The following is a 19,490-nucleotide window of genomic DNA, read 5'->3' as shown; positions in this document are numbered from 1 at the left end:
TTAATTTGATTCAAAAATTAAATAATAATAATACTAAAATTAAACGACGGCTCGAAGATTAAGGATTGAGATTCAAAATCGAACTTTTTTTTTTTTTTTTTTTTTAAATTTTTTTCTTCCCAAGGCGAGATTCAAGAAGAGAGATTCGACGGCTAGAGTTGTTATATTATTTTTACAACTTATTAAAAAAAAAAATTCCAATTACCAGGTAAAACCCCGCCCTACGATCCGGTAAATTTGGCATACTTACCGGAAATGGACTACCGAACCGATTGCGGTGACGTCGCGCGGAGCCAGACCCTGAGCCATAACCAACGACCTGTAGATTTCTATGATCATCTTCTCATCGTACTCCTTTAGCGGTCGCTGCCCAAAGCCGCCAATGCCATCGCCCAAGACGCGCTGTAGCCGCTGCTCATAACTCTCGAATTGGCGAACCCCAGCATCATCTTCACGTACGCGTCGCGCAGCCATATAAAGAACTTCTTTGGAGAAGGTATTCTGAAGAAGCGGAACTTAGGCTTGATCCGCCAGAACCGCCGTCGACGGTTGGAACCGAGCCGAGCAAGCTCGACCCGGTTCTTCCTCCTTCCCGATCCATTGAGGCGCACATACCCTCCTTTTCTCGCCCAGAAGGATCTCAGTCCTCGGAACACGCTCACACTCTCTACCTCCATCGCCTCTCTCTCTAAAACTCCCAATACCTAGAGAGGGATTTCTCTCTGGAAAATCCGAAATCTAGAGAGAGAAAATCGTGATATGTGGCTATGGAGGTTGGAATTTGGTGATTTAATAACAAAGCGAGGGTGGTGATCATTTATGAGCTACGCATACTTCACCAGCATTTTTCACGAGTGTCGCTCTCTCTATTAAATGCATGTAGTTGCAACAGCACGTGGTCACTACTCGCCATCCAAGCCGTTGGATCTACAAGTCATGTGCCTCACACGCCCCCGCACTTTCGCCCTACAGTTTGACCGCTGTAAAAAAAAATCGGAGTGGTAAACACGCGCTCGAGCGGCGGTTGAGTTAATTTTATTTATTATCTATTTCTTTTAGACTTTTACTGATTCGGTAAAGGAGTGTGCAGCTTGCACTATTATTGGCAAACGATGTCGTTTGACGAGATTCAATAGGTTATTTATGGCCTGCATCTTGATAACATGGGACAACATATACGACAATACTCTACGTTTGATTGATGATCGGATAAATGGGATAGGATCATTCAACTCATCACTTACTATTTCCTATTTTTAATAAAACCTCCTACATATAATACTCTCATTTTGTACCATAAATAATTTTATTAAAAAAAATTAAACTTGTAGTTATTAATTTAAAAAAAATAATATTTCTATTTATAAACTTAAAAATTTTAATCACAATATATTTTTCATTTTTTACAAATTAAATATAAGTATATAATATCATATTAGGTACAATATATTTAGTTTTTTATTTTTACAAATTAAATATAAATATGATAATATTTATTTTATTGGATATAATTCATTAGGATATTATTTCATTTGAGATAATATAGTTTTTATTTTAATTTTTTAACCTAAAAATAATTTTTAAAAACAAGTTTTAAAAAAATATGATTAAACGGATTCATATTTTTCTTCAACTTTTAAAAAATAATGAAAATAACTACTATTTATTCTCTTAAATTATTTTATAGTTTATTTCATTTTAAAAAATTATGACCATACACTGTCTGAAATTTTTAAAATATAAAACTGCTTTTAAATTACAAATTCAAACAAGCTCGTAACTTCCTTTTTTTTTTTTTTATATTCGATAATAAACTTTATTTAATTTAGAAGTCATGTTCTAATAAAGTTCATCCTTATATTTTTCTAAAATAAAATATTCAAAAGAATATTGGAATTATGAAAACCTTTTCATTTAGAAAAGTATAGAAATCATCAAAGCAGTAAAATTATAAAAATAAAATAAATTTTAAAATCTATTTACGGGTATTAGAACAATAAGAATTAAGATTGTAGTGGTTTCATAATAATTATAGATGAATTATAAATTTTAATAAAAATAATATATTTTTATTTTAATTAACTTTATTTGTATTTATATAGGTCTAATAGATTTATTTATTTATTTATTTTTTTTTTTGTCTTTTATAATGCAATGAGATGATTTAATTACTGAATTTGGAAAAGCAAACCGAGCTGAGAAATATTTCCATACTTCCATTTTAATACTATTATGATTAATAGTTAGACTTTAAGTTTAGTTATGATTGTAGACTTAAGTGGTTAGGTTTATCTTATAAGAAACTTGTGATTGAGAAGAGCCGCGCATCTGTAAAAGATTCCAAGTTAAGCGAATGGATGGATTACTTGAGATTGGAGTAAATAATTAATAAAGAGTAATACGTGTAAGTTTGTGACAACCTATGTACTTATTTTAATGAAAATTAAACTAATTAATTAATTAGCTAATTGCTGACATGGCAGCAAGACAGATTTTCAACTAGTTAGATGTGGTGGGAATTTGGTCATTTCAGAATGGAATCATTCTGATCGAATATGGAGTCATTATCAAGTTAAAAAAAATAAAAAATGAAGGCCTTTAATTAAACTTTTATGGTATGGGTATAATTAATATTTAATGATATTGTCGGGCCAATTAGATTTTTAATGGTCCGAATGACTGTTGATGGCAGAGGCATGTGGGCCGGTGTGTGGAGAATTAAATATTTAAATAATAAGATTATTAAACGTAGATGTATTATTTATATTTTAATGTGAATTAATTGAGCTGTCATTTACTGCAGGGAGTCAAGGGTATCTTTCACTTCCTTGATTCTCGAAGAATCTTGGGAAAAAATATTGGGTGGTTACTGATCACTTCACTCAACGTCTGGATCGTGATAGGCACGTGGGTGGACCAGTTGCACTTGAACTCAAATTGCAATCGGATTCCTTTTAAATATAATTATATTTGGAGAAGAGTCGGGTTTATCTTGACCTATTTTAAAATATATATAAATATGAGAATTAATATTTATTTTTTATTTTATTATTGATGTCAATTAATAAAATTTTTATTTAAAAAATAATAATAAATGAATTTATATAAATACGATATAAAATTATTATTATTTAGAAAATTAAAAATATTTTATTTATCGAAGAATTTTTTAAAATGATTTGTATGTTGTATCATATTGTAAGAATTTTCATATATTTATTTATAAGATATTTTTATTAAATAAAAAATAAATTTGATTTTATTTTGTACGAGAATTAAATTGAAGTATTATAATAAGTTGAAAACTGAAACAAGAAATAAAGCTTTTTTCATAAAAGAAAAATTTTTTCTATTGCCATAAATTTGTCTCTAAAAAGGCGGTAAATCAAACAATTCTAGAACAAATTACTTATGTCTTAAAGCAATGTGAAAGGTACGTGGGTGAAATGACTTAATAATTGAAGTTAAGCCATTAAGTATTATAGACATTGTCATACAATCAGTACTTGTTTTATGGATCCTAGCCTTATTATATTACATGTTGGAATATGAAAGTATACTATCCCAACTAAAACCAATGTGCGTGCTCTCCCACGGTTCCACCCATATCAAATTGTTCAATATTTTTTATTGCAAGACGTGGGTCGTGCCACCGGCATGATCACCGCCGTCCCACCCGAGACCCTTCTGGTGCAGGCCAATTCTCGACCAGTCATTCGTCATATTTGTGATAAGAAATTGTGATTTTTATTTTTAGAAATGTTACCATTGGGTGGCTCCTCGGGAGCCTTCCCCAAAAAAAATCTAATCGTTGAATTAAAACAAAGCATTACGATGATTAACTCTTACGGATGGTGTCGTATGAAATATTTTTCCGTTGTTTATCACGAGTGATAGCTAAATGTTCAAAGAATTTTACACGTAACACATTTTTCAACACTTTTCATCACACTTGGGATCTGTATCATGTTGGAAATACCAGCGGCCACTAGTATGAAAAAAGAAGTTTCAAATTGACAGGACCATGCCATCATGACCCATTATAAAAAGCTAAAAGACTAAAACAGTGGTTCCAAGTCTCTCACACTAAAACCAAAATCCATATCCAATTGCAGCCAAAATCAGATCCTATATGATCCTCTCTCTCTCTCTCTCTCTCATGATTCAATTTCATAATGATGTCATTAGCTAACCAGCAATTGCCACTTCATGTATAACGATATCTGTGTGGGATATATATCCTTCCATCATTTCCTCTCTAACTCGTACCCACGTCCATAGGTTTTTATTTGCCCTGGTTCGTTATTAAACTTTAATGTACAACCTTCTTCTAACTTCCAGAGTAACCAGAATCCAAAATGCATGAAGAAAAATATCGAGATATAAGTCGCAGGTCCAGAGGTTTTTATTGGCCCATCTGGTTCGTTAATAAACTTTAATATACAACCTTCTTCTAACTTCTAGAGTCTATTTCAAGATAATAAAATCCATGTACTTTGGGAGTCTTAACCAGAATAAAAAAAGCATGAAAAAAATATCAAGATATATCGATGATATAGGAGGTTATGAAAATTATATTTGGTAGGGAAATATTGTTTTGGCAAAATTTTGGAAAAAATCGACGATCTGACAATAAACATCGATTTTTCGCAATATATCGGATGGTCAATATAGGTCAACGACGGTCAAATGCGCTATAGTGCTCTGCTATAATAGAGTTACAATACCCGTTGCTACAATGCTTTATCAAAAATGTTGGTTTTGTTTAGGGTTCAACTCATCTTACCATTAGAGCAAGTTTACCCCTTGTTAAATATCATGTACTAAAAATATATATTCAAAGTCATCATATAAAGAAAATATTTAAAGAATATTTTAAAGAGCAAATTAATTATAATTATTTATAATTAAATACAAAATTTTCTTTTACTTAATTACCAAAAATATAAAAATTATCATAATAATTTTCTTCATAGTATTTTTAATATCATTAATAGATTAATTAAATATTAAAAAATTATACATATATCATAATTTATTTTATATCATTTAATACAATTGAATTAAATGAATCATAATTTTAATGTTAATATATATTTTAAAATTGGACATATTATAATCAAATATATATTATTATGAAATAATATTTGATATAATTTAATAATAAATATATATTTATAAAATTCATATTTTTATCGATGCATTCGATATTATTATTAATTATGATAAATCATATTATATATATATATATATATCAAATTTTTTAATAAAACAACTTTAAAATATATATTATATTTCTAATTATATTTTTATAAATTTTTTCTTATATTTTATAAATTTTGACTAATTTTATCTCTATCTTTATTTTTATTTTTAAATATTTATTAATAGATCTTTGATATATCCGATATATCTATAAAATCGAAATACCAATTTATTTATGAGTATAAATATTTTCGTCATTTCCGATTTTAGATGATAGTCGAAAGAACGAGTGGTCTAAGTAAAAGAGTGTATTCATGAAGTTAGGTGTTAACAAAAATGGCCATGTCCTGTTTTTGGTCAGGATAGTGACTTAGTACGAAAAGGTCGGTTTGGGTGGTGGCAAACCCATTTAAAGGTTGCTTCAAAGTCCAGCCCATCACCAGCTAATCGATCAAAAGGTCTGCCCAAACTTCTATGGCATGTTCAATTAATGATATGACAATCACATATTTGAATCATAGAAAGTGGGAAAATTCTAGGGTAACTCTTCGGTACCTACCGAAAAAGTTCTCCATTGGATGTTCAAGATGTCATTTTAAATTTGAAATAAAAATTTCACTTAACCGAAGAACTAGTTGTGACCTTCTTTCTTCCTCCATTCTCAACAATTTTGGGTTTAAATAAAATAAATATTAGATAAAAGTAGAATTAGAAAAAAATAAAAATAAAAATGATATAAAATTTGAAAACATATTCATTAAAAAAAAAATCATCATATATCACAATTATATTATTTTATTTTTAATAAATTATTAAACATTTAAATTCAACATAAAAATGAATATGGTAATATTTTAATATGAAATGAGTATTTCATTAAAATTCAACATTTTGATAATCATATGTAAAGCTTAGGTAATTAGACCGTCCTAATTTTTTGTCCGTACTCTCCAAATTTTACATTTTTTGAATTTAAGGTTTTTAAAGTTAAATTACAATAAAATAAATTACTAATACTCTTTTAAGTTACTAATGATAGTATTTTCGAAAATAAATTTGTAATTTCAAAAAATTTTTAACTAAAAATCAATATGAAAAATGTGATGAAAGTACCAAATATGTATTTATCACATTTTTCATACCGTTTTCATATTTGTTTGTACCCTAAATTATTTATATTTTTAAAATTTCATATTTACTTTTTAACTTGAAATAACAATAACATGGTTTAATAATATTATTTTGAGTTATTATTAATAGAATTGTTAAAAAAAAAAATTAAAAAAATTTTAAATAGGAAATAATGTAAATTATCCTAAAAAAATTAGAAAATTAAAACACTAAAAAATTAGAAAGAATATGAAAAATGTGAGAAAAGGTATGAAGATTATGAGAAATCCTCACATTCTTCATACCTTACCTCACATTCTCTGTACCCTGAAATTTAACAATTTTTCGATTTTTTCAATTTTTTTCCACTTAAAAATACAAATAATATTGTTTATTGATACTAATCAAGCTTAGAAATGATGAAAATAATTTTTAATAAAATTTAAAAATTAAAACACTAAGTAATTGTAGAAGGTACGAATAATGTGATGAATGGTACAAAGAATGTGAGGAATCCTCACATTCTTAGCACCTTTCGTCACATTCTCTTTACCTTAAAAAATTTTACAAATTTTCAAACTTTTCAATTTTTTTTTCCACATGGAAATACAATAATATTATTTATTGATACTAATTAAGCTTAGAAATGTCTTAATAAATTCGTACATTCTCTTAGAAAGTTTCGTACACTTTATTAGAAAGTTCGTACCCTCTATTAGAAAGTTCGTACAATTTCTTAAAAAGTTCGTACCCTCTCTTAGAAAGTTTGTACCCTTTCTTAAAAAGTTTGTACAATCTCTTAGAAAGTTCGTACAATCTCTTAGAAAGTTTGTACACTCTCTTAGAAAGTTCATATCCTCTCTTAGAAAGTTCGTACTTTTTTTTAGAAAGTTCGTACTCCGTCTTAAAAAGTTCATACCATCTCTTAGAAAGTTCGTATTCTGTCTTAGAAAGTTCGTACACTCTCTTAGAAAGTTCGTACTATCTCTTAGAAAGTTAGTACTCTCTCTTAGAAAGTTTATACCCTTTCTTAGAAAGTTCATACTCTCTCTTAGAAAGTTCATACAATCTCTTAGAAAGTTTGTACCCCGTCTTAGAAAATTTGTACAATCTCTTAGAAAGTTCGTACAATCTCTTACAAAATTCGTACCCACTCTTAGAAAGTTCGTACTATCTCTTACAAAGTTCGTACTCTCTCTTAGAAAGTTCGTACCCTCTCTTAGAAAGTTCATACCCTCTCTTAGAAAGTTCGTACTTTGTCTTAGAAAGTTCGTACTCTCTCTTAGAAAGTTCATACTCTCTCTTAGAAAGTTCGTACTATGTCTTACAAAGTTTCGTACACTCTCTTAGAAAGTTCGTACCTCATCTTAAAAAGTTCGTACCTCATCTTAAAAAGTTCGTACAATTTCTTAAAAAGTTCGTACCCTATCTTAAAAAGTTCGTACCATCTCTTAGAAAGTTCGTACCCCGTCTTAGAAAGTTCATACACCGTCTTAGAAAGTTCATACCATTTTTTATAATGTTCGTACCATCTTTTAGAAAGTTCGTACAATCTCTTAGAAAGTTTGTACACTCTCTTACAAAATATTGATGACAATTTCATAACAAATGACTAAATGCTCTCAATTTGATTAATAATAAGTCAGAAAAAAAATTAAAAAATCTAGATGTTATAAATCATTACATATTTAAATGTCATTTAACATGACATTTCTACTTATAATAGTTATATGTAAATGGAAAAAAAAAAAAAAAATCAAATGTTACCTTTTAACACTTGTAATCACTTGATATCCTGCAAAACATATAAAACTTCATCTTCAAATTTAATCTATGAACAAAAAAAGAAAAATTATATAAAAATATTAATAACAATTTGATAACAAAATTTTTATAATAAACTCATAAAAAATTCTAAAATCGTTATTTAACATCATATTTCTTTCTACAACAATTATATTTGGATAAAAAAATATAAAATATTACCTTTGACACTTGTAATCACTTGAAATCCTTCATCTTCTTCATATAATACAAATTTTAAATTTTCTCTCTCAAAAAGTTTTAAACTTGATCTTGAAATTTGATTCATCAAAATATATTTTACATATTTTGTAATTTGGTAGTTGAAATTATTTAATTTTCATATTAAATTACTATCATTTTATATATATATATATATATATATATATATATATATATATATATATATATAATGAGAGTATAAAAGTAATTGGTAAGATTTTTCTTTTTTAGATAGAGTTAGATAATGCATTAAATAACAAATTATATTTGTTATTTAATAATAAATTATAAAAAAAATTATAATATTTATATATATATATATATATGAAATGCATACGATTATTTCTCACCAACAAATTATCTGATAAGTTTTTATAAATTTTTTAATGATATATACTTTACACTTGTCATCTTGGGTCAAATGTGGATAGGTACCCCGAAATGAAGAGCGGGTACCAAAGAACAACCCTAGAAAGTGCAATTCCTTATTAATTTCTCATTGCATGTGATGAAGCCTTGATGAACACACAAAAAGAGAAAACCCAAAGACAACCCATGATACCATTCATGATCTTCATCTACAAGACTACAACCAAATTTTTTAGGGCAAAAGGTAAAATAAAAGCAGCATTTTCCCATCACACGCTCTGAGATGGTTTTCCCTACAAGGCTTCTACACTTGAGTCATTTTCTCAAAGAAAAACTTCTTTTGTTATATATAGATAGATACTGTTCTACCTTTTTCTGAGTGGAGGTCTTGAAGAAATTGCGGATTTGGAAGTCTTCCTCTTCACAGGAGTCGGAGCCTTCTTCATTGCTTCCGGGGTCTTAACCTGACTCAGACGCTTCATCTTCTTCGTCACCGTCGCCGATCCCTTTGCGCCTTTCTCTGCCTTCTTCTTCTTCTTCAAAATATCAGGGGTCTTCACCCCATCTAGCGGCTTCGTTTTCACTGCGTTACTCGTTATCTTCTTCGCTGCATTCTTCTCGTTGTTTTCCACTGCATCCGTCTTCTTCTTCAATGATTTCGCCTTCTCTGTGGCAGCAGTTTTGAAGGAGTTCTTCACTTTGACCAGTTTTTCTGATTTCACAAACCTTTTCAACTGCACTGAAAGTAGTTTGTTGAAATTTGGAGGAAGAGTCCCGCTGTATTTCTCCTCGATAAACTTCGAAATCGCTTGCTGGCTCGAGCCCGTTCGTTCCTTCAATGACGATATCGCTTCACAAATCATCTGTTAAAATTAAAATGAAAAAAATGAGACAGATCCATTCCAGACAGCAATTCAAAAGCACAAAAATGAAAAGAAACGCAAGCGAAAAAACAAAAACGGAAATGAAGGAAAGATGAGATGACTTGGAAGTAAGGTGGGTGAGGCGTGGAAGACAGATCCGAGGCCTTGCTCTTCGCAGGAGCCATTTCTTCAGACAATTTCGGGTGAGAACGATGAACGCTGTGGTGTTTTAAAGTTTTAAGTGTTGTTATGAAGTAATTTTGAAAATTGAAAATTTGATTTCAAATTGCTTTGGCGGTATGTTTTGAAAGGCATGAAGTGGAGGTGTTTTATTGATAGACAAATGACAGCGTGGACTGCAAGCGGTCCAATCCCATGGCCTGGTCATTGACTAAAAATCCGCTGGATAAGATCAAGAATCGGAATAGAAGGGTCCGCCCCCCACGTGTATATATCTCAAATTATATATACTGTGGAATGGTATTTGTAGGGGTGTGTCCAAAACCAACAATACTTGGGAAGTTACTACTCTTAAAAAAATTGATGTGGGTGATTTTAATCTTGGGGAATAGAAGGGTGTGGAATTTGTTGGTTTGTTTTGATAATGGTGCCATAGAGGATAATTCACATGTATGAACGGAGAGGCCATCAACACACTTGCGTTCTTCTCCTCTCATCTTACTTCCACTCTTGTCTTCTTCCTCCTCTCTCTCTTTATCTCCAGTACACTCTCTCCCTCTCAATCCCCATTTCTTCTACTAGACTGCCCTTCTTCTCATCTCAGTAAATACTATCTCCCAGTGTCAGCCATTGAAATGGCGACGCCACAGCCATTATTCACCCTTTTCTTCCCTTTCTTGTTCGTCTTCATTTCTTCAATCATATTCTCAGTGGCTACTACAACAATATCAACAATGTCCAAGGGCCAAATCTCATGCACAATGTGCTCTGAGTGCAGCAACCCTTGTCAGCCATTCCCCCGCCGCTGCCTCCATCGCCACCGCCTCCTCCTCCCACAATTCTCTGCCCTCCTCCTCCTGCTCCACCACCACCACCTTCTTCCCCCGTCTCCGATTGCCCGCCACCACCTGACAGCCTGCAGTTCCCTCCGCCACTCCCTCCCATTGGTGGTAGCGGCAGCGGAGGCGGAGGAGGTGGCGGTGGATGGTACCCACCAAATCTCTCCCCTCCAGACCCAATTCTCCCTTACTTTCCATTTTACTATTACATCCCTCCTCCGCCTTCTTCCCTTTCCAACCCCGCTCATTTCAAAAACCACCCCATTGTTTCTTCCATTTTTCTTTCCCTCAGTTTCTTCTACCTCTTCTAAAACAACCAAAAAGATAATCATATATAAACCAGCTGGTTCAAATGAAAAAGAAAAAGGAAAAAAAAACATCTGCAGCTTCGATGCGGATCTGGCAGCGGCAATGGTGACTGAAGCAGTTTGTCAACTTCATGCGTAATTTTATGCTAATATGTTGTTTATATATCTTAAGCTAGATGTGGGGAAAATAAAGATTGTTAACTTTCCTCTTTATTATTGTTGTTCCATTCTTCCATTCCATGTTAATAATATTTCGTCTTCTGTCGATATTAGATCAGATGTGTCTGCGTTTATGTTTTTGCAACTGCTCACAGCCACAAGAATCAAGGGAACAAAATGGAAAGGACTCATAAGCTAACAAATTTGACATATTTTTAATAATTTTTTATAAAATATTTTCGGTAATAATTTGAAAAAGTTTTAAAATTCTTTTAATAATATAATTTTCAAGGTTACTTTTGAAAATTGATTTTAAAGAATGGTTTTCAAAAGTTACTTTGACATCTATTTTAAAATACATTTGTCAAAAATAAAACTGAGAAAGAAAGTCAACAGTCAACAGAATCAGAAAGAGAGACCATCCAGAACCTTAAGAAGGTGGACATTGGGTTTTTGCCTAGAAAATTTGTTGTTCCAAGTCATCGTGGCCACATTATTCTTATATATTTTTAAAAAATATTATATCAAACACATATTATTTGTACATATTTACTTTAAAGTTTAAACCAAGACAGATAATTACCAAAAATTAAAAAAAAAAAAAAAAAAACATTTTCATCTTAGATTTACTCATTCATTGCGAGCACCATTTCCATTTTCAATTTACTCAGTAGTCACCACGCAGAGCTCTCAGAACTCTGGATTGAGGAGAATCAGGATCACCTCTCATGGCCGACTGTTTCCATATCTCATTAGCTCTCTGCAGCGCCTCCTCCGCCGTATCAAGCTGCTCCGGCAACCAACCGATCACTACCTTATCGCCTTCGTGGTCCCCGTACGTTCCATCGGTGGCTCTCGTAATTGGCTTCCTGGTGTCAACCACCTCAATCTCTGACAGCGGTGACGCTTTGTGGTGGCTGTAATAAGCCCTGTAATCTTCTTCTTCCACCTCTCGTCGTCTCTGCTCACCCTCTTCGTTGTTTGGCAATGGTGTTCCGTCTACTCCAGCGCAGATCGCATCTGTACTTATGCTGCGTTTTTGCTGGGTAATGGGGTCCAACGGACGGTTCACTCCAGTGGTTTCTAGCCTTGGGGAGGCGGCATATGGAGGCTTTGGAGGCACAAATGGCACTGTTTCTTTACTGGGTTTCACATCCTCTGTTCGTTGCTGAGAGTCGTCCATCTTCTACAAGTATATGCTGTAATTTCAGTCTCAAATGACCCAGAAAACATAGAAATGACCGGAGAGAGGGAGAGGGAGAAGAAGAAGAAGATTCTTACATCGTTGTCTTTAGGGTGAACGAGGTCCTCCCTGATACCTGGGTCTGCAGTGTATGTTTCTGGGTCAGCTGTGCGACCACTGTTTGTGGCAGAGGCGGGTCCGCGCGGCATAGCTCGATTTCGGGCCAAGGAGAAGACCCAATAGGACGTCGTTGCTTTAGCTGCTAATCTTGATTGCATCTTCTATTAATTTCCTCGATTTGACAGAACTAATCAAAATGGGGATTGTAGAGAGACTTCAACAGATTGTGAAGAGAGTGAGGGAGTGTATAAAGAGCTTGCGGCAAGACAGGTGCTGAAAGTAATTGACGTGTCAGCCTGTCACACTGCCACGCTGTACTTTGGGTGGCACCTTCTGGTTCTTTCACGCCTTCATCGCTTTGTCCTGAACGCTTGAGAATCAGCTAGAAACTTTGAGGAAGCCACGTCACCTTCTGGCTCTTGAGGAAGCATGTGGAACCATGCAGCGACACCCTGTAGGATCACCTCGAACCTTCTGTCACTTTGATAATAAGTGAGAATACAACCTTTTTCTTCTGTTTGAAATAGAAAATGCCACTATTTTTTGGGTGAAAATTATTCAGTGTTTCTTTATTCTTAATTTTCCTTTTAAAAGAAATGTTCAACCTAAGCTATACTTCGGAGTTAAAAGGATTACTCATTTCTAAAAACATAAATTTGAAATTTATTTCTCAAAATAAAAATTTAAAAAGAACATAAAATGAAAGCAAACATACCCTAAATGAAATATCTAGGAAGGGAATGCTTTGATGATATATGCATGAAAGTGGAGATGAGTAGTTAATAAGAAAAATGTCATTAGTTTCTAATTAATGACATTTTTGCAGGCCAATCAATGAACCAGGCTTGTGCATTTGACCAAAACACTGAAATTAATAGAGAATTTGAAGGATAAAATAGTACGCTAACACAAAATGAGAATCAACATCATTGCATTCAATTCTTCCCATTACTACTAATCCGTGATCATTTTTCCTCTGCTTTTTCTTTCAATCCTTCCCAAAAAACTAGCCCAAAAGTCAAAACTATGGAATGTAAAACATGGGTCAAACACTTGGCTCAGAACCAGAAGACAATGGTAGGTATGTTGGTTAGGGTTCAGTTTTCACTTCCATTTTTCTCCATTTTTTTTTTTATCCATTTGTTCTAGGTTCTAGCTAGGCGTATACAGAACCAGATGAGAGAGCCATCAACAGTATTGCAGCTTCTTCTTCTTCTCCCAACTTCCTCCTCTGTTTTCCAGATCCCAATCTTCTCTGCAACACCATATCTCTTCCCAAAGCCATCAATCTGAGCTTCACTGAAACAAGCTCACTATTGCCACTGCTTCTGTTAATCTTTTTCTTATTCTTTTCTCCTCTTCCTGTGGCCAACCCCAGAAGGGCGCTCCTCTGTTTTCTGTATCGGATCCCACAAGCATTACATAGCGACTGAAAAGACGAAAATCAAAATCAGCACAGACCCAGTAACCCAAATGAAGAGAAGAGCCTAAATTGAAGAGAAAATGGAAGTGTTTAATCAATCATTCACCCTTGGCCCAGCTGGTCCGCCTCTCCATAGAGGTGTTCTTGTGGTGTGGCAATCCGCACAGCTTCTCTTCTGCTCAGCCTTGTTTGGTTGAGAATCTGTATTCATTTTCTCAGACCCCGAAACCTGTTTGGAAAGATAGAATCAGACATATAAAGAGAAGTAAAAAACAAAAACCCATTTGTAGAGCAAGATATCACTCACTTGTTCTTGGGGATCCATCATCATCAAAACTACTTATCTCTAGAAAGTGAAGAAACCCAAAAGACGATCAACCTTCCTGAGCTTGATCATGAGCTTAGCCAGTTAAAATCACAAGTTTCTGAGATGGAATCAAAACTATTTAAATTCAAAAGAGTAAAGAGCTTCCAGATTTCACTCAAAGAAAAAAATAAGGGCATAGACTAAACACAAATGTAGAAATCCGACAGGTAGCAGAGACAAAAGAGAAGTGTTTGTTACAAGGAAATGGAGTAGAGATCGAGATTTATTACGGAAAAGGAAATGAAAACAGCGATCAAGGGAGGATAGGATCACGGCTTGGGCAAATGGAGGAAGAAAGCAGAGGAGAACAAGGGCAAAAGGGGCAGAGTATCTAAATATAAGGACAAAAGCATGCAAATCTAGTCAGCAGGACCCGAAACCCTAGCTTTGGTAATTCTAGAATGACCACAACGCCCCTGATATTCAAAATATTCTCTACTACAACCAACCATTTCACCATGACCGTGGTGGTGGACGTGTTTGGATATCAACCAAGTAATGATTTTATATCAACAATAAATACAATATTCATTAATTAAATGAAATCTTAAAATGTAACAACCTGAATCCACTCCGGTGAATATTACCCATTCTAAGTCTAAAAAGCTTCCATATTTTTAAAACGTATTTATATGATAAATTTTTTTTATATCCGATATAAAATATCATAAATACCTTAATACATATATGATATTTTCGTTGTATTTCATAAAATTACGAAATCAAATAAACAAGCACGCATCCCTCACATGAGCTAACAAAACCTCACATCAAGGTTACCATTTATCACAATATGCATTTATATAGTTCCCGTGACTTTGTTTCCTATTTAATATAAGTTATCACATAAAAATAAAAAAGATTAACATAAATTTATCAAAATTTGAATATGTGTTAATTTTGATATATTTGTTGTTTTTTGTTTTTAAAATTTAAAACTTATATGTAAGAATAACGCCATTTTTACAAATAAATATAGATTTATATTATATTTTTAAAAATAAGTTTGACAAATTTTGGAACTCAAATTGAAAGAGCCCTTGGGGCAAATCCCATAAAACTTGGGTGGACTTTTCAAGAGTCAAATGAGTGCTAATGGGAGAATTTCAATTTTCAAACAGACATGCCAACTCAGTTATAAAAAGAGGCACTTATTAGACAATTACCCAATAGGCTTTTTTGCCTTAAGACACATGCTAGAAAAGGCTAGAATCATGGAAAGCTGTTTTTTCCACTATTTTAACATCCATTTAGCCAAAAGAATTTCCAAAATGATGTATAAAGAGACAAAATCCGGCCCATATATTCTGGCAGTTGTGCAGACACAGACGCCCTTTTCTTGTTTTTTCTATTTTTGCCTTTCTTTCTCCCTCTTGAGACAGAAACCTCACACCCTCTGATCAACCTACAAATCCCAGAAGGGAATCCTTTCAGCCACATATTTTGGAAGTGAGTTTGGGTTTTGGATTAGTTTATAAGTTTTGGGAATGGTGTGTTTCCATGGGGTTGATTTGAAAATATATAAAAAATAAGAATCTATTTTTCAAAATAATATTTATTATTTTATATATTTTTAGGTCAAAAAAAAAAATATCGGGTGAATATTATGTTTGACTTAAAAGCCCATAAAATTTTAATTATTTTTAAAACGTTTCTTTTTATTTTTTTAAATTTATATTAAAAAATAAATTTTCTAATAAATTTTACTATTTTAAAGATTTTTTTTATCAATATTTCTTAAGAGCTTATTTGAAACCGATTTTGAAAAGTTAAAAGTAATATTAAATAATCTACATAAGTATATTTTTTTTGATAAAGTTTAAAAAATCACAATAAAAATAAATTAAAAAAAAATTGTAATTTTGTTAAAAACAATAACCTTGTCACAAAACTCATGAACAAAATAATTGGGACATGATGAAAAAACAATAGAAAAATGATGGTTTACTCTTCTTTCAATCAACTCTTTTTCCTCCCACCCCAATATGCGAGATAAGTTATGTGCCATTCATTTGTTTTTTACACTTACCACTTAAAAAAAGACCATTGATATCTGAGCCATGACTTTTACCCTCTTTTATGCATAGACTCTTAGGCCGTGTCTGTGTGAACTGTGAAGTAAGAGCATGGATGGGAACAGGAGAATGCATTTGCAGAAGGCTGCAACTCCCTCGGTAACATGACCTTATGTCCATGGACCATAACCATTTTCTCTTCTTTATGTTCTTCTAGTCTCAGAAGATTGGAAAATGCTATGTTGTACCTAACGGTCCTAACATTTGATTTGGGCTAAAGAATTGTCCTCTAAATTTTACATCAACTTTCAACTGCACGAGTCACAAACTCAAGTGTCCTTTACTTCCTAACCCAAGCTGAAAATTATTTCAACTATTTGAAGGATTAATTAAACAAATTTCAATTTGAATTCCCCTCTAATCTACTAATTAAAACCATGTAACTTTCTTAATCCAAAATAATCATAAGAAAATTAATCAAAGAAGAGACAGAGAAAATAAAATAATGATATCAAGAGATGGAGTGAAAAATCTTGAAAAGATAAAATCTATAAGCCTAGAACGATTAAAAAAACATATTTATAAAGAATAATAATTAAATACAAGGTTTTGCCTAACTTAATTTCATCGATCCTTTTGTTAGTTCGATATTTCTAATAATGTTAGTTCTTTGACTAATATGTTATTTTACAAATGTGAGCTTCATGCTTCGAGCGTTATGACCATAGTATTACTACAATCATCACAAGAGGTCATTGAATATGTAAACTCATTCTCTAATGTGTGATATTGACTTATGCTTTGTGAACTTATCATCTAATGCGTAATACCAGCTCATACTTTGAAATATTTGCCATGGGCTATGATGTTGTCCAAACATGTGGCTTGACGAAGACATTATTGCCATTAAATTGTAGGAATTTTTTTGGATAAATTTTAAATTTTCTAGGTGGAGGGTGTAGAGGTGGGACCATTAAATTTTAAATTGTCCACCTACACAACACTGATTTTGTTCTAGAAATTAAGGAAAGCGGGTAGTGTGTCTAAGTGAACACTACCCGCTTTCATTTATTTTCTTGACAACCAAACAAATGACACAATCCAAATAAGTCAATGCCTTGTGAAAGAGAGAAGTCGAGTGAGATCGGACAAGAGGTAACATGGGAGTAATAGAACACAAAAGGCCCTCAACACATCCACAATTGACTTAACCGACGACCTTCAACTTCCCACAAAAAAAAAAAAAAAAAAAAAAAAAAAACTCATAGACCTCCAATTTATATCATAACATGGGTGATCTGATGAAGTAAACAAACTCACACAAAACACCCAAAAAAAATGTGTTAGAAGTAGAAAATTTCAAATATAACATATGGTAATAAGATATCGAACACTCTTTTCAATCTAGTTTCCAAATTTTGGGTTAAAATAGTTTTCAGTTCATATAATAAACTTTGGTTTGGGCTGCTAGAGAAGCTTATATGCAAACTAGTTTATGTCTTTCCACTTTAGACAATCCTATTTTTTTTTTTTAATTCTTTTAGTTTATTTCCCTTTTTCCATCATCTTTCTCATTTTAATTAAAAAATAAAACCTTAATTGACAATTAAAAATCATTTAAAAAATAAAACCTTAGTTGATAATTAAGGTTTTAAATTAAATTTTGAAAAAAAAAAAAATATGACGCCACTCCTACAAATTTATACATAAGTTTTACAAAGATTAAACCTTATATATTTATTTTTTTTATAAAAAGGTATTACATAAGTTTTACAAAGGTTAAACCTTATATATTTATTTTTCTATAAAAAGGTTATTTTGCCCCTAAAAAGTTTTAAAGCATATTTGGTTGTTGTTTTCAAAATCTGTTTTCCGTTTTTAAAAATAAAAAACACTAAAAATATGTTTGGGAAAAGGGGGTATGTTTTTGTTTTTTGTATTTTCTATGTTCTCAAAAACCATTTTTTTGATAATAATAAAAAGATGTTTTCATTATTTTATTATTATTCAAATAATATATTGTTTTCCATGTTTTTTCTTTACTATTATTTTTTTTTTGTGTTTTTCTAGTTACTTTTTATGTTTCCATGAATATGAACTCCACCCAACCATCATACCCCCACCCGCAAACCATTTTTTTTCTTTAAATTATTTAAATTAATGTTCTTACACATTATTACAAAGTTATCATTTATTTAAAAAAATTATAATTGATATAAAAATTTCAAAATAGAATACTTTATTAATTAAAAAAAACAACTTTCAAACACGTTTTTTGTTTTACTTATTCTAATTTTTTTTTTATTAATTCAACCAAATATTTTTTTTATAACAAAATTGTTTTCTAGAATTCAGTTCTTAAAAACATTTTTTTTCTTCTAAAAAACATATAAAACTGATCTTAAAAATTATTTTTCAAAATAGTTTTAAAAAAACGCCAACCTAACAAACCCCTAGTTTATACTTTTAACCTTCTCACATGTAAAATGGGAATTGAACCATTAAAATCAACTGTCAAACCATCAATCGGATAAAACAGAACGGTTATGTGTGAACCAATGGGCCAAATGGGTACATATTAATTTTGCTCAAAATGGACATCTCCAATAGACCCAATCACTTATGGCCTAATCAGATTTCCATTTGCAGTCCGATCACATGTCAAACTAGAATTGAACTCTCTGAACCAGCAATCAAATCGTGTTACCGGATCAAACCAGATGCAAAGGGGCTGCTGCACATTGATTTTGTCCAAAATCGACATCTCCGATAGGCCGAATGGCTATCTTTTGCATTAAGCTTGTGGTCAACTCTAACTCTTCTGTGATTCAAGGAAATCAAGTTTGTGTAAGTTGTCACTGTAGATGGGGTGTAGAAAAGTTAAAAGAGATGACGGCTAGTGAGTGATTTATGAAATTATATAAATTGATGCACACAAATATTTAATAAAAGCATATTTTAGTTTCATTAATTTAAATTCTTAAATAAACATAAATTTTTAAATGTACATTTATCTTTATAAGATAGTATGAAAATAATATAAATTAAATAATGCAATAATATTTAAAATTATAAATAATAAGATATATAATTTTTTAACATCTAAATAAAATTAAAAACATTAATATATTTATATTTTTCCTTATAATAATTTAATTTGATAAGAGGAAATATTATTAAAATTTTAAACAAAATATATTCTTAATTTTTTATAATTACTTATATATATTTACCATTTGCCACGTCATTGATTTGATGACAATTCAATCATCAATTTGACTAATTATAAAAAAATCATTTACACAATGGAACCTCAAAAGTAAA

The 19,490-nt window shown here is 31.5% G+C and overlaps 4 protein-coding genes across 4 annotated transcripts; all 4 read right to left on the bottom strand.

Annotated features, from left to right (window-relative positions):
* Positions 1–356: 356 nt before the first annotated feature.
* Positions 357–820, bottom strand: LOC117918214. Its single transcript, XM_034834721.1, has one exon. The coding sequence runs from the start codon at positions 675–677 to the stop codon at positions 357–359; it is 321 nt and encodes a 106-aa protein (XP_034690612.1). The 5' UTR covers positions 678–820.
* An 8,054-nt stretch (positions 821–8,874) lies between these two features.
* On the bottom strand, positions 8,875–9,877 carry LOC117918862 (histone H1-like). Its single transcript, XM_034835811.1, has 2 exons — positions 9,695–9,877; positions 8,875–9,572 (listed from the first exon to the last, which is right to left on the bottom strand). Exons 1-2 carry the CDS (start codon positions 9,755–9,757, stop codon positions 9,075–9,077), a joined length of 561 nt encoding a protein of 186 aa, XP_034691702.1. The 5' UTR covers positions 9,758–9,877; the 3' UTR covers positions 8,875–9,074.
* Positions 9,878–11,569: 1,692 nt separating this feature from the next.
* On the bottom strand, positions 11,570–13,117 carry LOC117917667. Its single transcript, XM_034834016.1, has 2 exons — positions 12,340–13,117; positions 11,570–12,244 (listed from the first exon to the last, which is right to left on the bottom strand). The coding sequence occupies exons 1-2, from the start codon at positions 12,517–12,519 to the stop codon at positions 11,726–11,728; spliced, it is 699 nt and encodes a 232-aa protein (XP_034689907.1). The 5' UTR covers positions 12,520–13,117; the 3' UTR covers positions 11,570–11,725.
* Positions 13,118–13,275: 158 nt separating this feature from the next.
* On the bottom strand, positions 13,276–14,536 carry LOC117917668 (GATA transcription factor 15-like). Its single transcript, XM_034834017.1, has 3 exons — positions 14,092–14,536; positions 13,891–14,013; positions 13,276–13,790 (listed from the first exon to the last, which is right to left on the bottom strand). Exons 1-3 carry the CDS (start codon positions 14,113–14,115, stop codon positions 13,518–13,520), a joined length of 420 nt encoding a protein of 139 aa, XP_034689908.1. The 5' UTR covers positions 14,116–14,536; the 3' UTR covers positions 13,276–13,517.
* Positions 14,537–19,490: the final 4,954 nt, after the last annotated feature.

This window comes from Vitis riparia, chromosome 7 (assembly GCF_004353265.1).
Source record: "Vitis riparia cultivar Riparia Gloire de Montpellier isolate 1030 chromosome 7, EGFV_Vit.rip_1.0, whole genome shotgun sequence".
NCBI lineage: Eukaryota > Viridiplantae > Streptophyta > Magnoliopsida > Vitales > Vitaceae > Vitis > Vitis riparia.
Note: the sequence above shows the minus strand (reverse complement) of the source record. Positions and strands in the feature narration are given on the sequence as shown.

Bases quoted from the DNA above. Each gene is read 5' to 3' on its own strand.
- LOC117918214 (XM_034834721.1), bottom strand. From the start codon at position 677: ATGGAGGTAGAGAGTGTGAGCGTGTTCCGAGGACTGAGATCCTTCTGG.
- LOC117918862 (XM_034835811.1), bottom strand. From the start codon at position 9,757: ATGGCTCCTGCGAAGAGCAAGGCCTCGGATCTGTCTTCCACGCCTCAC. The intron at 9,573-9,694 runs GTCATCTCATCT...TAATTTTAACAG, and splicing joins CTCACCCACCTTACTTCCAA to ATGATTTGTGAAGCGATATC.
- LOC117917667 (XM_034834016.1), bottom strand. From the start codon at position 12,519: ATGCAATCAAGATTAGCAGCTAAAGCAACGACGTCCTATTGGGTCTTC. The intron at 12,245-12,339 runs GTAAGAATCTTC...ATATACTTGTAG, and splicing joins TTCACCCTAAAGACAACGAT to AAGATGGACGACTCTCAGCA.
- LOC117917668 (XM_034834017.1), bottom strand. From the start codon at position 14,115: ATGATGATGGATCCCCAAGAACAA. The intron at 14,014-14,091 runs GTGAGTGATATC...CTTTCCAAACAG, and splicing joins TGATGGATCCCCAAGAACAA to GTTTCGGGGTCTGAGAAAAT. The intron at 13,791-13,890 runs GTGAATGATTGA...TCGTCTTTTCAG, and splicing joins GCGGACCAGCTGGGCCAAGG to TCGCTATGTAATGCTTGTGG.